The sequence below is a fragment of the Amphiprion ocellaris genome, chromosome 23 (genome assembly GCF_022539595.1).
Source record: "Amphiprion ocellaris isolate individual 3 ecotype Okinawa chromosome 23, ASM2253959v1, whole genome shotgun sequence".
Lineage (NCBI taxonomy): Eukaryota > Metazoa > Chordata > Actinopteri > Pomacentridae > Amphiprion > Amphiprion ocellaris.
Window position 1 is genome coordinate 12,585,463 of NC_072788.1, and position 19,543 is coordinate 12,605,005.

Consider the following 19,543-nt stretch of genomic DNA (forward strand, 5'->3'; position numbering starts at 1 on the left):
GAGAAAGTATAATAAAAGATAATGGCAAAGACGACAGCTTCATTCAAACATTAGAAATGTGACTGAGCTTTGAGGTACCACTGGCATCTGAACGACTTCCACTGAAGTTCCAAGTTTACTTAAAGGGAAGCCTCAATTAAAGAAGAATGTTTGGCCATATCATGAAGAGAATCATAAAGATGACACTAAGCAGATTTTTACCAAGGGTGTCTTCACCAAACCTTAGCTCTTATTTCCATCAACATCCTGCTACAGTTTTCCTGTTTTCATGCTTCAGATGCATTTATTTGAACATGATCATATTCTAGATGTGTAAACACGGAAAACATGAACAATCAGCTGCTAGAAGACGGACATAACAGTCACACTGCTCCTTTGGTTAGCATCAGTTTACACTATTAAGCAAAACCAAATGCCGTTTCTACTCATTTTCTTCTTGCTGAGTCCAAACTAAACCTAAATTTGATTTTAAAGTTCATGCAATTTTAAGATGATGTAGTATTCAAGATATATTTTTCTGATGGAGATCAATTTGTGGGATACAAATTTCTCCAAAAATAGAATGTGTTCATCGTTATTCAGTGTTGGAGTTATTTCAGGTGCAATATTTAAAGGGAACAATGAAAGATTTAAAACAAACCACTCATTTAAATGCTTTAGTCTTTTATTTTTGCACAAAGAAGTGATTTTAATTTCCAGAATAAAGCTGTGCTAAAAGCATTCTTTTCATGCCACATTCAGTTTTACCTTATGAAAGATTCAAAAGAAATAATCCACCTCCCGTTTCTGTTATTTGTTGCTTTGCTCCTTCAGTTGCATGGCAGCAATAGAACTACAACAAAGATGCAAATGCAGATATAGAGCCTTCAGCTCATCTTCAGATTTTCTTGGCGCAGACGGATGGTTTCGGAGTGTGGCACTGAAAGTCATCCCAGCACTTTTGAGCTGCAGGAACCAAGAAAAAAATATGTGCTTCAGTAAATGTTGCACAAAACAAAACCTCAAACTCAAAGCTGACTGATTTATGTGCTAGTTGACACAACACTGTGGATTTGTTAACTGTGTCATATCTCTGCTACAAAACACAATACTGCACACTGGTAACCACCATTTGATTTGATAAAAAAAAACAAGAAGTATAGAAATCTTTGTGAGAGTCAAGTTTTTTTAAGCAAATGGAAAATAATCTCAAAAATACAGGAAAGCTACAAAGAAAAGAAAAAAGGTTAGGGTCACTAAAATGTGACCCAAAACAACCAAAATGAAATGCAAACGACCACTAGAGAATGCAAAACCATTAAAATGAGACCAAAATGAGATTAAAACTGCCATAAAAAGATATAAATAGATCACAGAGAGGCACAAAAATGACAGAAGTCACACACAAAACTACTACACAAACGGACAAAAGGAACGTAAAGAGACAAAGTGTCCAAAATGAGAGGAAAAAGAAACACAAACCAATCAAAATGACATCTAAAAGAGATGCAAAGTGACCACAAAAAGAAAAATAACAACAAATACAATTAGATAAAAAATTAAATACAATTAGATTTTTTAAAAAACTACCATAAAAGCAAACTAAAGGATCACAAAGAGACACAACTTGGTCCAAAGTTGACACAAAAAGAATGCAAAATTAGCAAACCACCACACTAAATAGACTTACAGTGATCAAAGAGATAAAATAGATGCAAAATTACCAAGATTAGCAGGATTGTACACAAAACTACCATAAAAACATACAAAATGAGCACAAACAGACACAAAATGTTCCAAATACGACACAATATGGATGTAAAACAACTAAATTGACATGAAAATGAGACATAAAAATGACATAGAAGAGGCTAAATGGCAACACAGTGATGCAAAAAGAGACACAGAATGACCACAGAGAAACAAAGGAGACGCAAAATAACCCAAATGTGTGGGAAAATATCTTAAACTTGATACAAAATGGCCGATAAGGGATCTAAAAGAACCAAAATGTGACACAAAACAACCAAACTGAAATGTGAATCACCACAAGGGAATGTAAAACCATTAAAATAAGACACAAAATGACCAAAACAGGACAAAAAAACAATCATAAAGACATATAAAAAGATCCCAGAGAGGCACAAAAATGACCACAGAGAGACAAGATGTTCCAAATGGGTCACAAAAGAGATGCCAAACAATCAAAATAAAATGCAAAAGAGATGTGAAACAACCACAAAGAGAAAAAACAGCAACAAAAGACACAAAACTTAGATAGAAAACTACCATCTCTTCCTCATTAATGTTTTTACCTGCGTGGTTTATTCTTAAGCAGTGCTGCTCGCCCATGTGGTTATTCGGCTCTCCGGGACACCAGTTGACATATATGAAGGGTGTGCCATCACTCCACAACCACTGGTTCTCCTAGAAGACAAAACAACGCTGAATATTGGATCACAATTAAAGGAGCTTTTTCCAAAGGTGGAATGAAAAAGACCTCCTGAGCATCGGAGCCTCCAATCCAGGTTTCCTTGTAACCGTAGCTGGCAGTCATTATCAGTCTCTGAATCTCCTGGTACTCCATGATGTTGTGCACAGATGCCAGGTTTCCACCCAGAGACTCACAGTTTCTCTATGCAGACACAAGTAAATGCAAATTAAAGTAACCTGCTGTGAAATCATTCTTTACTGAATTCAAGTCTCTGTGGTTACCTCGGCTCGAGCCCAACTCAAGGACCTTGGAATGTACTGGAAACAGCGACCACTGACCTCAGACCAGCGACCAGAACAAGATGCCGACCTCTTGACCAGGTGACTCACTGCTGAGGAGAAACACTCTGAAATAATGTGCAGTCAGCATGCAGTTGAAGTTGCTCTGTGTGGAGATTTGAGCCAAATTAGACATAAAATTATCATAAAGATACAACATGACTTCAAAGAGATGCAGAAAGTCCGAATGTGACACGAAATAGACACAAAACAACCAAAATGATACACAAAAGAGACGTTTAAGAGCCATTAAACAGCCACAAAGAGAAAACTAACAATAAAAAGACACCAAATGGCCAAAATACAATAGAAAATTACCATAAAGAGACTGAAAATAACCATTAAAAGACATAAAATGTCCCAAATGTGATACTAAAGAGATGCAAAACAAACAAAAAAACAGCCATTAAACCAGCGAAAAGAGAACATGCAAAATGGACCAAAATTAGATTTTAAAAAATGATGTTAAACGGACACAAAATAACCTCCAAACGATATTAAATGTCCTAAATGTGACAGAAGACAGGCCAAAACTATGAAAATGATACACAAAAGAAAAGTAAAACAACCACAAAGACTTGAAAATGGCAATAATGAGATGCAAAAAAAAACCAAAATACACCTGAAAACAGCATAGAGAGAGATACAAACTGACCATAAAGAAAATGTCCCAAACCTGTATGCCAAAGAGACCAACAATGACAAACTTGCAACAAGGAAATTGCAAAACAAACAAAATTAGACATAAAGCTATCATAAAGAGACACAAAATGACTATGAATGAACAAAAAGTGTCCTAAATATGGCACAAGAAGTGCTAAACTACCAAAATGATATACAAAAGATGTGTAAAATTGCCAAAAATAGACAAAATAACCACAAAGAGACACAGAATGCCTGAAATATGGCTCAAAATAGATGTGAAATAACCAAAACAATACACAAAAGAGATTTAAAACAACTACCAAGAGAAAAACACGGCAAAAAAGAGTTACAATCTGTCTAAAATGTACCATAAAACCATAGACCAAGACTCAAAATGTTCCACATGTGACACAAGAGGCGCTAAACGACTAAAATGACATACAAAAGAGAATAAGAGATCACTGTTCACACATCTGCACCACTTATTCTTGATAATACAAGACTCACCGGCAGCTGGAGTCAGAGCCAACATGGCATAAACAAGTGTAGGCACAGTCAGCATTCTCATGGTGCAGCTTGATAAACAAATTCACTGACAGCAGACTCAGTTTAAGAAAGAAATCATTTCCTCTGCCTGCAGCATCAGCTGTCCTGTGCAGCTCTTAGTTACCTCTTATTTATCTCTGAAAAAACAGGAACAACCTTATTAGACAGAGTTCACTTAGAAACAAGTCAGATCTCCTCCTGTATTATTTACATACATGTCAATGACATGATGTTGTGTACCAAACTGAATACATGGAAAAATGTAACTGCAAAGCATCTGTAGAAACACACAGACAGGCCTATAGAGTCAGCTTATTCTACAGTTATAATATACTAATTTATCCCAGAAAAAGACATAAAATCCCAAAATGATGCACAAAAGAGTTGTCAAGTGACCATGAAGACATGAAATGGCACCAAAGAGATGCAAAATGACCAAACTTGGGCCAAAAACTATCACATATTGACTGCAAAATGTCCAAAATGTAACACAAAAGAGAATCAAAACAGCCAAAACAGCATGCTAAAGAGATGTAAAGTGACCACGAAGACACAAAGTGACATCAAAGAGATGCAGTACAGCCAGAATTAAATAGAAAAGTACTTTTAAGAGATATAATGACCACAAATGATGTGTAAAACAACTAAAATGATGGAATGGGAATGATGGAAAGTGACCACAGAGAGAATAAATAGAAGCAAAGAGATGCAGAACAACTAAATTCACACCAAACTACCATGAAAAGATCCAAAATGCCCACACAGAGATACAGTCCAAAATGTGACACAAAAGAGATGCAAAATAACAAATTGGATTCACAGAAAAAGTAGAAAATGATCAAAAACAGACAAAATGGCAACAAAGGCATACAAAACAACCAAAATGAGAGACAAAACTACAACAAATACACACAAATTGACAACAAAAACACCCAAATGTGGCACAAAAGAGATGCAAAATGACCAAGTGGACATGCAAAAGATAGGTAAAGTGACCACGAACTGACAATATGCTAACAAAGAGATGCAAAATTACCAAAATGACACACAAAACTACCATAAAAGGTAACAAAAGAACCACAATGAGACACAGAATGTTCCAAATATGACAGAAAATTGATGCAAAACAACCAAACCTGCATGAGAAAGAGGCACAAAGTGGCAAACTACTATGGAAAGACACAAAATGAAAAGCAAAACAACCAAAATGTGAAGTAAAATTGCCCGAACAAAATGCAAACAACCATAAAGAGATGCAAAAAGACTGCAGAGCTGCACAAAATTATCAATATGAAATACAAAAGCAGCACATATTACACCTATGTGGCTTTCAGTCTGAGTTTCTTCCTCCTCAGTGGAACAAGTTGAGGCCTTTTCCATGTTTCTGTGCTAGAAAATTTAGTTTTCACTCAACAGGAAATCCTCAGACTGTGTATTTTTTTAAGCAAGATAATGAGGAAACAACAAAATAAAAGACTTGTATATCTGTGGAAACCTCTTCATCTGATTTTATTATTTTGTGGTGATCTTATAGCTGCTTTCTAAGACTGCCATTTATTCACAGTGTTATCAGTGGTTAGATAATTATCTGTGCTGGTCTACACTTGACACTGCAGGAAGTTATACAAAACTAGCTTCAGTTATTGTTACAAGTTTATCAAACTTTTCTATTAAAGCAGATATATTAATGAATGATTCTGTGCTACAGCAGAACTGTAGTTGTTTTTTTCCCCTCAGTTTCTCTAAAATAATGATAAAATTCAAACTTTTTACATCCAATGTATGGCTTCAATGTGTTTCCTTTGGCACTTTATTCTGTATTTTGCTTTTGTAGGCACATTTAAGATCAGTCTACTGCCTTCTGCTTTCAATTAAATCAAGTGGATAATTAAAACGTCAGCTAGATGCCATGTTTTTAACTCCTGTCTGCTTACAAAAGCTCACTGTTAAACTACATTCATGACAAAGTTTATGCCATTTCTCTACTTTTTAAAAAAAAAAAAAGTACATTTATCAGCATTGCACATGTGTTGCAATGGAAGAGTGGCAGCAGTAAAGAGGGTCCAACTATGATATGTGAAATACATTTCTGAGAAGTGTTGTGACACATTTTGTGACTTTGGTGAGCCTCTCCACAAAGAAAGCATTCATGCATGACTATGCAACGTGAAAAACCGGTGAAGTTATTCAGCAGAGATAACTGTAGTGCAACAATTCCTCAAAAGATGTCTTGAATTCACTTGTCAGACGTCCAAGAGGTAACAACATTTCAAGGTTAATGGTTAAATAATATAAAACAAAAATTGCAATCAAAACTGCAATAAAGAGATGCAAAATGACCACAAAGAGACACAAAATATTCCAAATGTGATACAAAAGTGTTGCTAAACAGCTAATTTGACAACCGAAAGAGACACAACGTGACCACAACGAGACAAAATGACGACAAAGTAATGAAAAACGACCCAAATTACACACCAATGTGCAGTCAAGACACAAAATCACCCAAATGTAAAACAAAAGAAATTCAAAGCTACAAGAACAACACACAAAAGAGATGTCAAATGACCACAAACAGACAAAATAGCAACAAAGAGAAGCAAAATGGCCAAAACAACACACAAAAGAGATGTAAAATGGCCAACAAAGTGGCAAAACTACCTAAATTAGACACAAAGTACCATAATCATAACACAAAATGGTCCTAAAAAAAAAATTTCTTTGAATGTTGTTTTGAGAACATTCTTCCTTTGTTATTATTGAACATTGTGAGAACATTCTGTATTACGTTCCTTTAATAACATAATCAAAACATCCTCGGAACATTACAGCCAGAATGTTCCACCTTCATTAATGCATCGTTGTAAAGATACATCCAATAAAGAACGTTTTATCATCCAAGGTCTCGATACCGCCTTAAAAATGTTTTCAGAATGCTGCGTTCAGAACATCTTTCCTCCAACATTCCAACATTGTGGAAACGTTCTCTAATGTGTGCCCTCAACCAAAAGGCAATATGTTCTATCTTTAATATATCACTTGACAGGAACATTCTTAAACATTCTGCATGAAAACCATTCTGTCATCCTTGAGAACATCTAAAGAACATTTTCTGAATATTGGGTTGAGAACATTCTTCCTTTGCTGTGATAGAACATTGTATAAATGTTTTATGGAAGAATATTCTACAATGTGTTCCCTCAGTGGTATCCCTAAAACATCCTCACAACATGACAAGTAAAATGTTCCACCTTTGTTATTGTACTGTATGCATGAACGTCTTATAGAAAGTTCTGTCATCTGTTGTTTCAACGTCTTTCAGAAGAACGACTTGAGGAATGACTCGGCATTAGAAGACATCTGTACCTTCACACATCAGACACAAGGGGGTCAAGATGATGCCGCACAGATGAAACGATAACTCTTGCAAAATAAGTTCGCAACTTCTGTTTTGAAGTTGTTTGCAGAAGCTGGTACTTCTTCAAAATGTTTCTTAGGCTTTTGGTTAATAATGATGATGATGATGAAGATGATATCTGCATTTCAGAGACTTCTTAGCTGTCTGTATGCTTTGTATCATAAAGAACAAGAGAAAAGAAATGCAAAACAAGCAAAATGACATGCAAAGCTACAATAAAAAGATACACATGACCACAAAGTGACACAAAATATGTCAAATGTGACACAAAATGAATGTAACATGATGAAATTCAGATGCAAAATGCATGTAAAGTGACAATATAGAGGCAAAAGGCCAACAAAAAGACACAAAGCTACAAAAACCAGAAAGAGATCCAAAACATAAACAGACATAAAATGTCTCAAATGTGACACCAAATGGATGCAAAACAACCAGAGATGCAGAACAAATGCAAAACTACAACATAGAGACAAAACAACCAAAATAAGAAAATCACTATAAGGCAATGCAAAATGATCACAAGGAGACACAAGATGTTCTAAAGGTGACACAAAAGAGCTGCAAATTAAGCAAAGGTATACCCCAAAAACCTACCAAGTGATTACAAAGAGAAAAAAAACTAACAAAAACAGACAAAAAGACCAAAATTGCATAAAAAACTACTATAAAACAACACAAAATGGCCACAAGGAGACACAAAATGACCCAAATGGAACACAAAAGAGCAAACTGCCCAATAAGGAGATGTAAAATGACCATGAAAAGACAAAATGGAAACAAAAAAGATGCAAAATAACCAAAATTCAAGAGATAAAAAGAGATTTTTTTTAAGCAAAAATGACAAATGTTGATGGTTTCAGGTTTTCTAATGACAGAACTGTGTGCTTTTCCTTGTCTTGCTTGATATATTATGGGATGTTGGTCTGTTGGTCAGATAAAAGAAGACTTACTGAGTCTCCAGGGGTCACTGGTTTCTGATGTTTAATTCAGGAAATGCTTGGTAGATTTACCAATAATGAACGTACGTTTCTTGTTGTAGCCCTGGATGGAGCTGCTTCAAAGAAAGTACAGCTTATCAAATAATACCATTAATGCAGTCTGAAAAAGCTGATATTGTTTTGAAACCTATCATTGCAGTGAATGACAGTTCTCGCCTCTGTTCCACCAAAACCATTCCCAGTCTCCATTTTGAGGGGACACCATTGCTGTATCCTGTGCTTAGCTCCGCCCAAGATGATGGCGGTTGGTTTAAAGAAATGCAAGCAAACCAGAGTGATTTTTCTGTACCATTATTCTTCTTCACAATCGATTTCCATTTTGGACATGTACAGAAAAACTTCATTACCCTCTATGTTGCGGTGCAGTGTAGTTTTACAACGTTGGAGCGGCGTTCTAGGTGAGCTGGTGTGCTCGAGCTGCAGTGAGTGTTGAAAGAGGAAGAGAATTTATAGATCTGCAGGCAGTTTTGAGACAGGAGGGGGTTGGTTTTATGGAAAAAACTCCTGAATATCTCATTTTGGCACAGGGTTAGAGATGTTAGAGATGAGTTTTTAGGGATTTAATTAATGACTGAAGAGGGACTTTAATTATGAATTACCTTCATGGACTTGGGCTGGTTGTGAAATTGAAATCACATGGACGTGTGGATGCATAAAGGATGAATTGGCCTGTCAACACCACACTGCAGGTTTAAACCAATTTTGAGCAGGTTTTCAAGTAAAAATGGCTGCTTTGTTGTATGAGTTGATTATTTGCAGGGCATCACCTCCTAATTACAATTTCCACCTACTTTAAAAAAATATGTATAATTTCTAGACATTTTCTTCACAGTGAAAAGATAAGTATATCTAAATATATATGTTCTCCACCACACAGCTTCACTTTGGTTTACCACTGGACTGGAGATTGTGTCTTTCACCTTCTGAACATACTTTATGCAGAAACTGTAATTACATGTGTCATTCTGTCTGAGTTCCTCATTTTATGGAAGATGAAGAGATATATAATCGTATTTATGGTCTGCCTCTTGTGTTGAAGGGTCAGGAGGAAGAGGAGAAGATCATCCTATAGCAGGTCTGCATCAAACTCCCATCATCTTCTGTCTGTTTCATTTAATCAAATGTGAATTTCACTGTCATGTCTGCTTCTCTTGACTGAAGGCAACAATCTGCATCATCTCATCATGAAGACACTTTCTGTGTGTTTGCTGCTTTGTGTCGTGACGACTCTGACCAGAGCTGCTGGTGAGTGTTTGGTACAGAGTTTACTACCTGAATACATCCACAAGACATGAACCCAGTCACTAACTGCTATGTAATGTTTTTGCAGACTTTTTCCTGTTAAAAGTTTGTTGTTTTTTTTGATACAGGGAACTATTAAGCCCCTAAAGGAGATGTAACATAGCTGGCAAGAAACAGTCCCACAGCATTGGTTAAGTTTTTATAAACACAGTAATTTTCCTGTGATCTAATGCTTTATCATCTACATTCACAGGCAGACAGAACACAAATGGTATTCCAGGATAATAAAGGAGAATCAAAAAATGTTTTCCAGATGTTATCAAGGCCTCATATGTTTCTATTAAAATGTTTATGTAATGTGATATATTAACAAAGGTGGAGCGTTCTGACTGCAGTGTTCTGAGGATGTTTTGGGGATGTTGTTGAGGGATCACTATGAATTTTCAGCAGTCCAACAATGTTAACATCAAACATTTTTAGAAGGTCTTTAGTAATCCTACACTTAATAAGAGTATTCTGAGAAAGAAAATTTCCCTCTAAAAACATTCGTAAAACTTTTTCAGGACATTCCAGGTGGAAACAATCAGAGACGAGTTTGATTCAATGCTTGAAACTTTTAATGTTGCAAAAGACAAGAAAGGAGAGTTGTGCTAAAAGCTTTCTTTTCATTCCACATTCACTCTAATTAAAGGCACCAGGCCTCGGAGACGATCCACTTTCTGTTTGTGTGGCTTGTTGCTCTGTTCCTTCAGTTGCGTTACAGCAATAAACAAATATAAAGCTTTAAAGAGATATAAAGAGCCTTCGGTTTCAACATGACACAGATTACACAAAGAAGTAAGAACATGTAAACACAAAGTGAGCATTTGTGTTTTGTATCGGTACTTCATTTCCCAGGAATCATCAGATTTTTTTGGCACAGACAGACGGACGACGATACGAACACTGTAAATCGTCCCAGCATTTGGTGTCTGTGAAAACAGAAAACAGTAAAACCAAAACACAACCTTGTAGAGCCTTTGGAAAACATTAAAAATTACTAGTTCTGTTTGAACCATATAAAACACTACTGTATACCACCCCAAAACTTTTTCGACGCCGTGTTTTTCTGTGTTATTTAACATTTATTTTTAAACCAGTCATTCTTTCAGTACCCAGGAGAAATAATGTAATTTGTTTTACCTCCAAAGTTCATCTGGACACAGTGCTGAGTGGTTCGACCGTTATTCGGCTCTCCAGGACACCAGTTGGTGTAGTGGAAAGGTCTTCCATCACTCCAGAGAAAGACATTCTCCTGGAAAACGGAATTCAACAAATTATGAAATCTTTAAAGTCTTTCTGAAACATCTGAGAATCATTGCATAAAGATAAACTGAGTACCTGCTGAGCATCGGAGCCTCCAATCCAAGTTTCTTTGTACTCATAGCTGGCCGTCATTATCAGCCTCTGAAGCTCGTGGTACTCCGTAATGTCATGCACCGATGCCAGGTTTCCACCAAAAGCCTGACAGTTTTTCTACAGGGAAAGAGTGAAATGAAGCAATAGAAGGACTCACTATGAAAGGGATGTAAAGTCACCAATGAACTGAGTGTTTACCTCGGCTTTAGCCCAAGTCATGGGTCTGGGAACGTAGCGGAAACAGCGACCGTTGAACTCGGACCATCCACCAGAACAAGACGCTGACCTCTTGAACAGGTGACTCTTAGCTGAGGAGAAACACAGTTTGCAGGATGCAGTTTAAGACTCTGTGTGTGTTTTAGAGAACACAAAGCTGAACACACAGTATTGCAACTTATTATTGGGAGATTTTTGCTGCCAGCAAATAAATAGTTGGAAAATGTCGAGTCTCCAGTTTGATGCAATTTCAAAAATCTCACACGGTGTTTCAGTGCTTAATAAAGCAGGTAGAAGTGACAGAGCAGGATTCTGATCTGTCTGACTGCAAACATGAGATCCTTATAAAATGCTTCACTTCTTACCGACTTGATCATTTTTAGCTGCTGCTTCAGGAACAGCTGCAAAAACATTACATAGCAGTTAGTGACTGGGTTCATGTCTTGTGGATGTATTCAGGTAGTAAACTCTGTACCAAACACTCACCAGCAGCTCTGGTCAGAGTCGTCACGACACAAAGCAGCAAACACACAGAAAGTGTCTTCATGATGAGATGATGCAGATTGTTGCCTTCAGTCAAGAGAAGCAGACATGACAGTGAAATTTACATTTGATTAAATGAAACAGACAGAAGATGATGGGAGTTTGATGCAGACCTGCTGTAGGATGATCTTCTCCTCTTCCTCCTGACCCTTCAACACAAGAGGCAGACCATAAATACCCTTACTTATCCTTTCATCTCAAAATGAGGAAGTGAGACAGAATGACACATGGGAATACGGCTAGATGTATAATCTACTGGCAAATTGAAGGGTGGCTGTGAGAAATCTATTAATCTGTAATACTTTTGAGATGTACATTTTTAATATGCTGGTCTTTGTAAGGTCAAAAAAGTGTAATGATTAAGCTAATGGTTTGTGTTTTAAAGTTCATTTTAATTATAATAATATAGACTTCAAAATTAATTTGAACTTCAACTAGAAAATGTTTCTCTGCAACCACTTTTATTCTTTTAATAAATTAGAAAATTTCCTCAAAATTCAAAATCATTTTAACTTAAAAGTATTCATTAACTGGGCTGCACAGTGGTTCAGTGGTTAGCACTGTTGCCTTGCAGCTAGAAGGACCTGGGATCTTTCTGCATTGGAGTTTACATGTTCTCCCTGTGCATGTGTGGGTTTTCTACAGGATCTCCAGCTTCCTCCCACAGTCCAAAAACATGCTGAGGTTAACTGATGTTTTAGCAAAGCGTTATCTTGTCATTTTGTACAGAATAGCATGCAAAGCTTTTTTTGTGGGAAATTCTTTTTGACAAAAAGGACACAAATACATTTCAGTTCAGTCATACGGGTAGATATAAAAACTTGCCGAAAAAAACATGTAGATGAATGTATGACCCAATGTTAGAAGAAAATTGAGTGTTCACATGATCATATACCTCTGTGCTAAGTTTCAGTAGTTTTCTACTTGCCTGTACACTCGCAAGAATGTATGTTGTAACCACATTGTCACACATGCAGCTTACAGTCACAACACACACACACCTCACCTGCATGACATTAAACATTCTCATGACTTCTTCTCACACCACACATATGTTTTGTCTCAGAGCGTGGGACCGCCCCACCCTCTGCTTTTTCTGTAATCTATGCTTTATTATAAATAAAGGAACAAGGAACTGCTCGGCGCGTCTCTGCCTCAGAACGTGAGCTGAGCAGGGTGCCCTTGTACAAGAAATCTCTTTGTCTGTGTTTGATCTGTTTCTCTCCTCTCAGTTCTGTGATCCAGGTTGGAGTCAGCCCGCTGGAGGCGGTAATCCTCTGACACCCAATACCTCTACTTCCTTCAGTTTTTCAACATGACTTAGATGAATGTATTAATATCATCCAGTCAGTCCATAGCCCTGGTATTTTATTGCTACAGGTTATTTCTGAGGAACTTAAATGTCATTTCTGAGTAGTTGTAGCTATTTTCTTTTCTTTTCTTTTCTTTTAAAAACAGAGTCTTTACTTGTTCTAAATATGAATTATAAGTAAAATTTTACTATCAATCACTCAGTAACCTTGATGTTTCCTTGCCTTGGTGCGTTTCCTACAAATAGAAGTACGTGAATTAAAAAGGGAAGTTGAAAAAAAGATTGCTTAAGAGTTATCTTCCTAACTGTGCTGCATTATTTTCACTGTGTCACTGTTTCTGGGAGACGTTTTGCATAATGATGAATCCCTTTTGGAGCTCAAAACAACCTCCGTTAAGTAAATCAGAAGAACAAACCTAACCCTCCATGCTGCTGAAAGCAGGAAGAAGCAGCTACTTTTCTTAAGGTTTCTTATTTTTTCATATTCATATTATTAGGAAAAGCTAAATCAAGAGTTTCATCAGTGTTGTTTCTGTACCATCTTGAGGCTATCTGTCACTACATTAAATATTTCATATGTAGTGCGGAGGGCAGACTTTCATGTCCAAAGTGTGAAGAAAACTCTGTTCCAGTTCAGTCTAAACTCGCTGCCATATGTACAGCAGCCACATGGTTGTCTCAGTTCACTTTTTCTCAAATCCATTACCAGAATATAGCAGCCAGTTCCTCCTTCAGAGCAGGTCTGACTTATCAATGGATGCTGGGTCTGGCCTCTGTCCACCTTCGATGTTCCTCTGATCCTCTTGATCTGAGAGGACATTCTCTTTACAGATTTGTATAATCTTGGCCTTTAACTGGGTTCCTTGGGTCAGTCTTTATTATTGCAGACTGGCCCAAGCAGTCCTTCTTCCTCAGGCTTGGTCTTTACATGGTGCAGGGCCTCCGTCTGGTTGGTTTGTAAATAGTATATATCTGCATGTAGTTTGTCTTAAATCAATGTTTTGGAGAGCAACATCTCTTTAAAGGTGTCTTAAAGAGTTACTCCGTACATACGAAATATGCAACATAGTTGAGGGATAGTCTTGAGACGATAGAAAACGTACGGTTACATTATTACCTTTGTTTTGTAAGAGGGGGAACTTTCTCTCCAGCCCTTTTTATTTGCTCTGAGGCATGTTTCAATCAAACTATTCCAGCTCAGATGCTGTATAGGTCAACTGTGAGGTGTGACCAGTCAAACCAGTGTGTCTTAAAAAGATATCCACATACCCTGACCATCAGGGGGGTCATTCCCCGTACAAATTAAATATGAAGCACAGTGGATATGCAATGCAAATGTACGTTAATGTCACACATTTTTAGAACATCTTTTAGTACATAACCTTTAAGAAGAATATTCTGGGAACTAAAAGAACTTTGTAGGTGGGAACAATCAGAGTTTGATTCAATGCTTGAAACGTTTAATGTTGCAAAAGACAAGAAAGGAGAGTCGTGCTAAAAGCTTTCTTTTCATTCCACATTCACTCTAATTAAAGGCACCAGGCCTCGGAGATGATCCACTTCCTGTTTGTGTGACTTGTCGCTCTGTTCCTTCAGTTGCGTTACAGCAGTAGACAAGATATAAAGCTTTAAAGAGATATAAAGAGTCTTTGGTTTTGAAATGATACAGATCACACAAAGAAGTAAGAACATATAAACACAGTCAGTGTTTTTGTTTTTTACAGGTACTTCATGCTCAGGAATCATCGGATTCTCTTGGCGCAGACAGACGGACGACGATACGAACACTGCAAGTCGTCCCAGCATTTGGAGGCTGTGAAAACAGAAAACAGTAAAACCAAAATCTGACGCTGTATAAATAACATTATAGAGCTTGTGGCGGTGAAATAATGTGCTTTGATTTACCTCCAAAATTCATCTGAATGCAGTGCTGTGGGGCGAGATGGTTGTTCGGCTCTCCAGAACACCAGCTGGTGTAGCGGAAAGGTGTTCCATCACTCCAGAGAAAAACATTCTCCTGGAAGACAGAATTTAACAGATTGGGAATAAAAAATATCTATGAAATATTTAAGAATCATTGTGTAAAGATAAACTGAATACCTCCTGAGCATCGGAGCCTCCAATCCAGGTTTTTTCGTTCGCGTAGGTGGCAGCTGTTATCAGCCTCTGAAGCTTGAGGTGCTCACTCAAGTCATGCACTGATGCCAGGTTTCCACCAAGAGCCTGACAGTTTCTCTAAAGGGAAAGAGTGAAATGAAGCGATAGCAGGACTCTCAGTAAATATATGCAAAACAGCCCAATAAACTGAGCATTTACCTCGGCTTTAGCCCAAGTCATTGGTGTTGGAATGTAGCGAAAACATCGACCGTTGAACGCAGACCATCCACCAGAACAATACACCGACCTCTTGACCAGGTGACTCTCAGCTGAGGAGAAAAACAATTTACAAGAAGCTGACATATAGAATCTTTCAATTCAACACAATAAAATTAATTACAATGACAAATTATCTGAAGGTAGTCTTTCACTGCAGTCTCAAGGTGGCGGCAACATTTGCAGATATGTCCAATGAAATTTTATCATTCTTTTTACCCACCTGGAAGACTTACTGTAAATATTTACAAAACCTGAGATTATCCCTTTCAAATTGCATTACATTATAGTAAAAAAAAAAAAAAAAAAGATGAAACACCTACCTAGTTGATTGCTTTCTGCTGCTGCTTCAGGAACAGCTGCAAAAACATTACATAGCAGTTAGTGACTGGGTTCATGTCTTGTGGATGTATTCAGGTAGTAAACTCTGTACCAAACACTCACCAGCAGCTCTGGTCAGAGTCGTCACGACACAAAGCAGCAAACACACACAAAGCATCTTCATGATGAGATGATGCAGATTGTTGCCTTCAGTCAAGAGAAGCAGACATGACAGTGAAATTTACATTTGATAAAATGAAACAGACAGAAGATGATGGGAGTTTGATGCAGACCTGCTGTAAGATGATCTTCTCTTCCTCCTCAGCCTGTAGCTCCAGCCTTCCAAGACTAAGATCACCTCATAAATACACTTCCTTATCTCTTCATCACCCACAAATGAGGAACTGAGAAAGAAAGACACACAGAAATACGTGCAGATATCTATTTTCTAATGGTTAAATGATGGGTTGCTGCAGACGACTACGTTAAAAGTGATATTTTTATACTATACATTTATAAAATGCTAATCACTGCACAGTCAAGAAATTTAAATATGATGCGTTTGGTTGATGTGTTAAAAATCAGATTTATTATTATGGATTAGATTTAAAAAGCAGCTTGCATTTGAACTTCGTCAGTATTTAATAGATGCACCTTTTGCAACAGTCACAGCACCAAGCCTTTGTGGATAAGTCAGGTTTGCACATCTGGACACTGCAATTTTACGGTATCTTTTTAAAAATGATTTTATTTTATATAAAAATTCTCACTTGGATTGAGGTCTGGGCTCTGACTAAGCAACTCCAGACATTCACCTTCTTGTCTTTAAACTGTCTCTGTGCAGCTTTGACTCTTTTCTTCGGCTAACCGTCTTGCTGGAAAATAAAACTTCTCCCAAATCTCAGTTCTCTTGCAGACTGCATCAGGTTGTCCTCCAACACTTCTCTGTACTTTGCTGCATTCAATTACCCTCTACTTTACAAACCTCCCAGGGTCTGCTGCTGAGAAGCATTACTAAATCCTGATGGTACCACCACCGTGCTTCACATCATGATGCTGCCACCACCGTGCTTCACAGTGAGGACAGTGTGTGTGATGATGTGCAGTGTTTGGTCTCGGGAAAAGGTTCCAGCTATTCTGATGGACAACAGCCTCTATTTTGACCTTATCTTCTTCCAGTCGATCTCAGAGTCTCCCACATGCCTCCTGGCCAACCCAAGTCAAGGTTTAATATGAGCTTTTTTCAACATTGTCTTACTCTTTGACTCCTTTGACTGGTGAAGAACTGGCAACTTTATGTTTTTTATTTGTAACTAAAGGGTATTACTTTATAGAAAGCTGTTTTCATGTTGACATAAAAGAGCAATTTTTGAAATTATCGTCAAAAAAGCCTAATTAAATTGACCATGATTCAATATTGTAAAGTAATAAAAAAGGAAAACTTTCAAGGGGTGAAAATTTTATATAGTCACTTTTTATTAATATTTTTCTGTTTCGTTTTAAAGATATTGTTACAGTACATTATTTTCATTTGACTCTTCGGTTGCATGAGTTGCATAGCTGTGCATGATGTTTGTTTGACATGATGTTCATTTGATGGATTTCATACTGTGGTGTTGTGGAAGACAGAAGTTATTGTGGGGCTTTATAGACATCAGTCAGCTCTACTTTTTCAGCTGCTTCTGGACTTTAAAGTCCCTGTTCTTGCAATGAACAACAACTTTCTTATTTTGGAATCGTATTCTGAAGAGATTGTTCAGCTCTTCTGTGGAGAGAAAAACCAGTTACTCTCTCAACGTGTATTACATTCAGAAACAGTGTGATAGAACCGACTTGAGATATTGCAAACCCCTCCTTAAAAGGAAATGTTGTATTTGGAGGACACTTTTCAGCTTTACAGTTCCCACTACATTTTTGTGACTAAGAGGAAGCAATAAAACTATCAGATGCAGAAGAAGCCACAAAATTGCACAAGACATAAAATGGACTTTTCTGACAAGACAAATAGAGGTTAAACTCTGAGAATTTCTTCTAAGACAAATCTTATTTTAAATAAACAACGATTATAATGAAGTATCATTCAGGCGAGACATTCAGCAAATATTGCAGCAAAATTATCTTTGACCATGATGCTGGTCTGAAGGTTTTGCAGATGGTAAATCAGCATTAATCCAGTCCAGTTGGCTTTGTATTTTATTCTTTATATGAATAAAAACAATTTCTAAACTGTGTCACGTTAAACATTAGTGTATTTGTTCGCAGGTCAAGTTGAAAACTAACATTTTAGATTAACAATACAATAATAATACAGGTCCCACAATAGACTCCCCTGACTTATGCATTTTAAATATCTATTCATCTATGCGTTTTGTTCCTTTCTTACATTTATTATAGGTCTAATGGAAATATGACAAAATCTGTTGGGTCAAAAAAATATATATACACAAATGCTAGTGTTTGGCTAAATATCCTTTGACCCTTTTAACCTCAATTCAGCATTTTTGGTTTCCATCCACAACCTTTGACCCTCCTCTTGACAGAATTGGTGCAGTTAAACTAAATTTGTTGTCTTTCTGACTCAGACTTGCTTCTTTATCACAGTCCACATTTCTTGATGGGGTTTAAGTCAGAACTCATTCGAGCCTTTCTTAGTTATTTCTTTCCCACTTTTGATGTGTGTTTGGGGTCATTGTGTTGTAGGAACACCCAAATGCATTCATGACCCAATCGTCTGGCTGATGGTTTTAGGTTTTCCTGAAAAACTTGGAGGTAATCTTCCTGCATTGGCTCCCTGTGCCTTTTAGAATTGATTTTAAATTTATTTTATTGGTTTATAAAGCTCTTAATGGTCTTGCTCCTCTGTATTTATATAACTTGCTTTTACTGTATGAACCCAGTAGAGCCCTCAGGTCTTCCAGAAGTGGCCTTTTAACAGCACCCAAAGAACCAAAACATACAGTGAAGCATCTTTTTATTACTGTGTCCCTCGATTATGGAATAGCCTGTCTGGAGATCTGAGGGTGACTCATAATATTAATACTTTTAAAAGCAAACTTAAGACCTACTTTTTTATCCTGGCTTTTAACTAATTTTATTTAAAAATTTCATCTATTTTAGGTATTTCTATTTCATTTCATTTATCTTATTGTTTTTAATTTGTTCAGTTTTATTAGTTTTTGTTTTAAATGTAATGTAAATGTAATGATTATGAGCATTAATACAACTGTACATACCAAAAATGTTAGTTAAAGGTGATGTTTGTGTAGGTTTGACCCAGCAGATTTGCTCATATTTCCAGAAGACATTTAATACACCTATGAAATAATCAAAATCCATGATTTTTGTTTGTTGTTTGTTTTTTATTTTGTGTGACAAAGACAAGTGTGTGTCACGGCAGCAGCCTCAGACTCCAGTTAGTGGCAGTACTCTCCCTTAAGCTGAACTTTTCCTCTCTCCCAGGTGAAGCGTGTGCACAGGAGGCTGCAGCAACAGGTGTGATTCATCCTAATCAGCGGGAGCAGAGCATGAACAGGTGTGATTCATCCTAATCAGCGGGAGCAGAGCATGAACAGGTGTGATTCATCCTAATCAGTGGGAGCAGAGCATGAACAGGTGTGATTCATCCTAATCAGTGGGAGCAGAGCATGAACAGGTGGCAGTGATCCAATCAAGCCTCAGCCATGAGAACAGACGCCACTCACTACTCAACACTGGGCTATAAACCGTCTACAGTTAGTTCTGTGCACTCCTTGCCTTGCACTCCTAGTAATTCTGCCT

The 19,543-nt window shown here is 37.1% G+C and overlaps 3 protein-coding genes across 4 annotated transcripts; all 3 read right to left on the minus strand.

The window, feature by feature from the left end:
- Positions 1 to 646: 646 nt before the first annotated feature.
- On the minus strand, positions 647 to 4,053 carry LOC111575608 (ladderlectin-like). Of its 2 annotated transcripts, none has more exons than XM_055008068.1 (5): positions 3,904 to 4,053; positions 2,695 to 2,801; positions 2,480 to 2,614; positions 2,295 to 2,406; positions 647 to 945 (listed from the first exon to the last, which is right to left on the minus strand). In XM_055008068.1, exons 1-5 carry the CDS (start codon positions 3,962 to 3,964, stop codon positions 878 to 880), a joined length of 483 nt encoding a protein of 160 aa, XP_054864043.1. In that variant the 5' UTR covers positions 3,965 to 4,053; the 3' UTR covers positions 647 to 877. The 2 variants fall into 2 exon arrangements, with proteins under 2 accessions (XP_054864043.1, XP_054864042.1); XM_055008067.1 differs by having other exon boundaries at positions 2,695 to 2,804.
- A 6,144-nt stretch (positions 4,054 to 10,197) lies between these two features.
- Positions 10,198 to 11,912, minus strand: LOC111575615 (ladderlectin-like). The gene is made up of 7 exons (XM_035953109.2): positions 11,874 to 11,912; positions 11,704 to 11,787; positions 11,583 to 11,618; positions 11,200 to 11,309; positions 10,984 to 11,118; positions 10,786 to 10,897; positions 10,198 to 10,574 (listed from the first exon to the last, which is right to left on the minus strand). The coding sequence occupies exons 2-7, from the start codon at positions 11,762 to 11,764 to the stop codon at positions 10,507 to 10,509; spliced, it is 522 nt and encodes a 173-aa protein (XP_035809002.2). The 5' UTR covers positions 11,765 to 11,787; positions 11,874 to 11,912; the 3' UTR covers positions 10,198 to 10,506.
- Positions 11,913 to 14,510: 2,598 nt separating this feature from the next.
- On the minus strand, positions 14,511 to 16,123 carry LOC129348202 (type-2 ice-structuring protein-like). Its single transcript, XM_055008066.1, has 7 exons — positions 16,060 to 16,123; positions 15,890 to 15,973; positions 15,769 to 15,804; positions 15,389 to 15,498; positions 15,173 to 15,307; positions 14,978 to 15,089; positions 14,511 to 14,885 (listed from the first exon to the last, which is right to left on the minus strand). The coding sequence occupies exons 2-7, from the start codon at positions 15,948 to 15,950 to the stop codon at positions 14,815 to 14,817; spliced, it is 525 nt and encodes a 174-aa protein (XP_054864041.1). The 5' UTR covers positions 15,951 to 15,973; positions 16,060 to 16,123; the 3' UTR covers positions 14,511 to 14,814.
- Positions 16,124 to 19,543: the final 3,420 nt, after the last annotated feature.

Excerpts from the sequence above, each read along its gene's own strand:
- LOC111575615 (XM_035953109.2), bottom strand. The coding sequence starts at position 11,764 with ATGAAGACACTTTCTGTGTGTTTGCTGCTTTGTGTCGTGACGACTCTG. Across the intron at positions 11,310-11,582 it reads AGCTAAAAATGATCAAGTCG|CTAAGAGTCACCTGTTCAAG; the intron begins GTAAGAAGTGAA and ends GTTTCTCCTCAG. Across the intron at positions 10,898-10,983 it reads GAGGCTCCGATGCTCAGCAG|GAGAATGTCTTTCTCTGGAG; the intron begins GTACTCAGTTTA and ends TCCGTTTTCCAG.
- LOC129348202 (XM_055008066.1), bottom strand. The coding sequence starts at position 15,950 with ATGAAGATGCTTTGTGTGTGTTTGCTGCTTTGTGTCGTGACGACTCTG. Across the intron at positions 15,308-15,388 it reads TGACTTGGGCTAAAGCCGAG|AGAAACTGTCAGGCTCTTGG; the intron begins GTAAATGCTCAG and ends CTTTCCCTTTAG. Across the intron at positions 14,886-14,977 it reads CATTCAGATGAATTTTGGAG|CCTCCAAATGCTGGGACGAC; the intron begins GTAAATCAAAGC and ends CTGTTTTCACAG.
- LOC111575608 (XM_055008067.1), bottom strand. The coding sequence starts at position 3,964 with ATGAGAATGCTGACTGTGCCTACACTTGTTTATGCCATGTTGGCTCTG. Across the intron at positions 2,805-3,903 it reads GGCTCTGACTCCAGCTGCCG|CAGTGAGTCACCTGGTCAAG; the intron begins GTGAGTCTTGTA and ends GTTTCTCCTCAG. Across the intron at positions 946-2,294 it reads CTTAAGAATAAACCACGCAG|CTCAAAAGTGCTGGGATGAC; the intron begins GTAAAAACATTA and ends TGGTTCCTGCAG.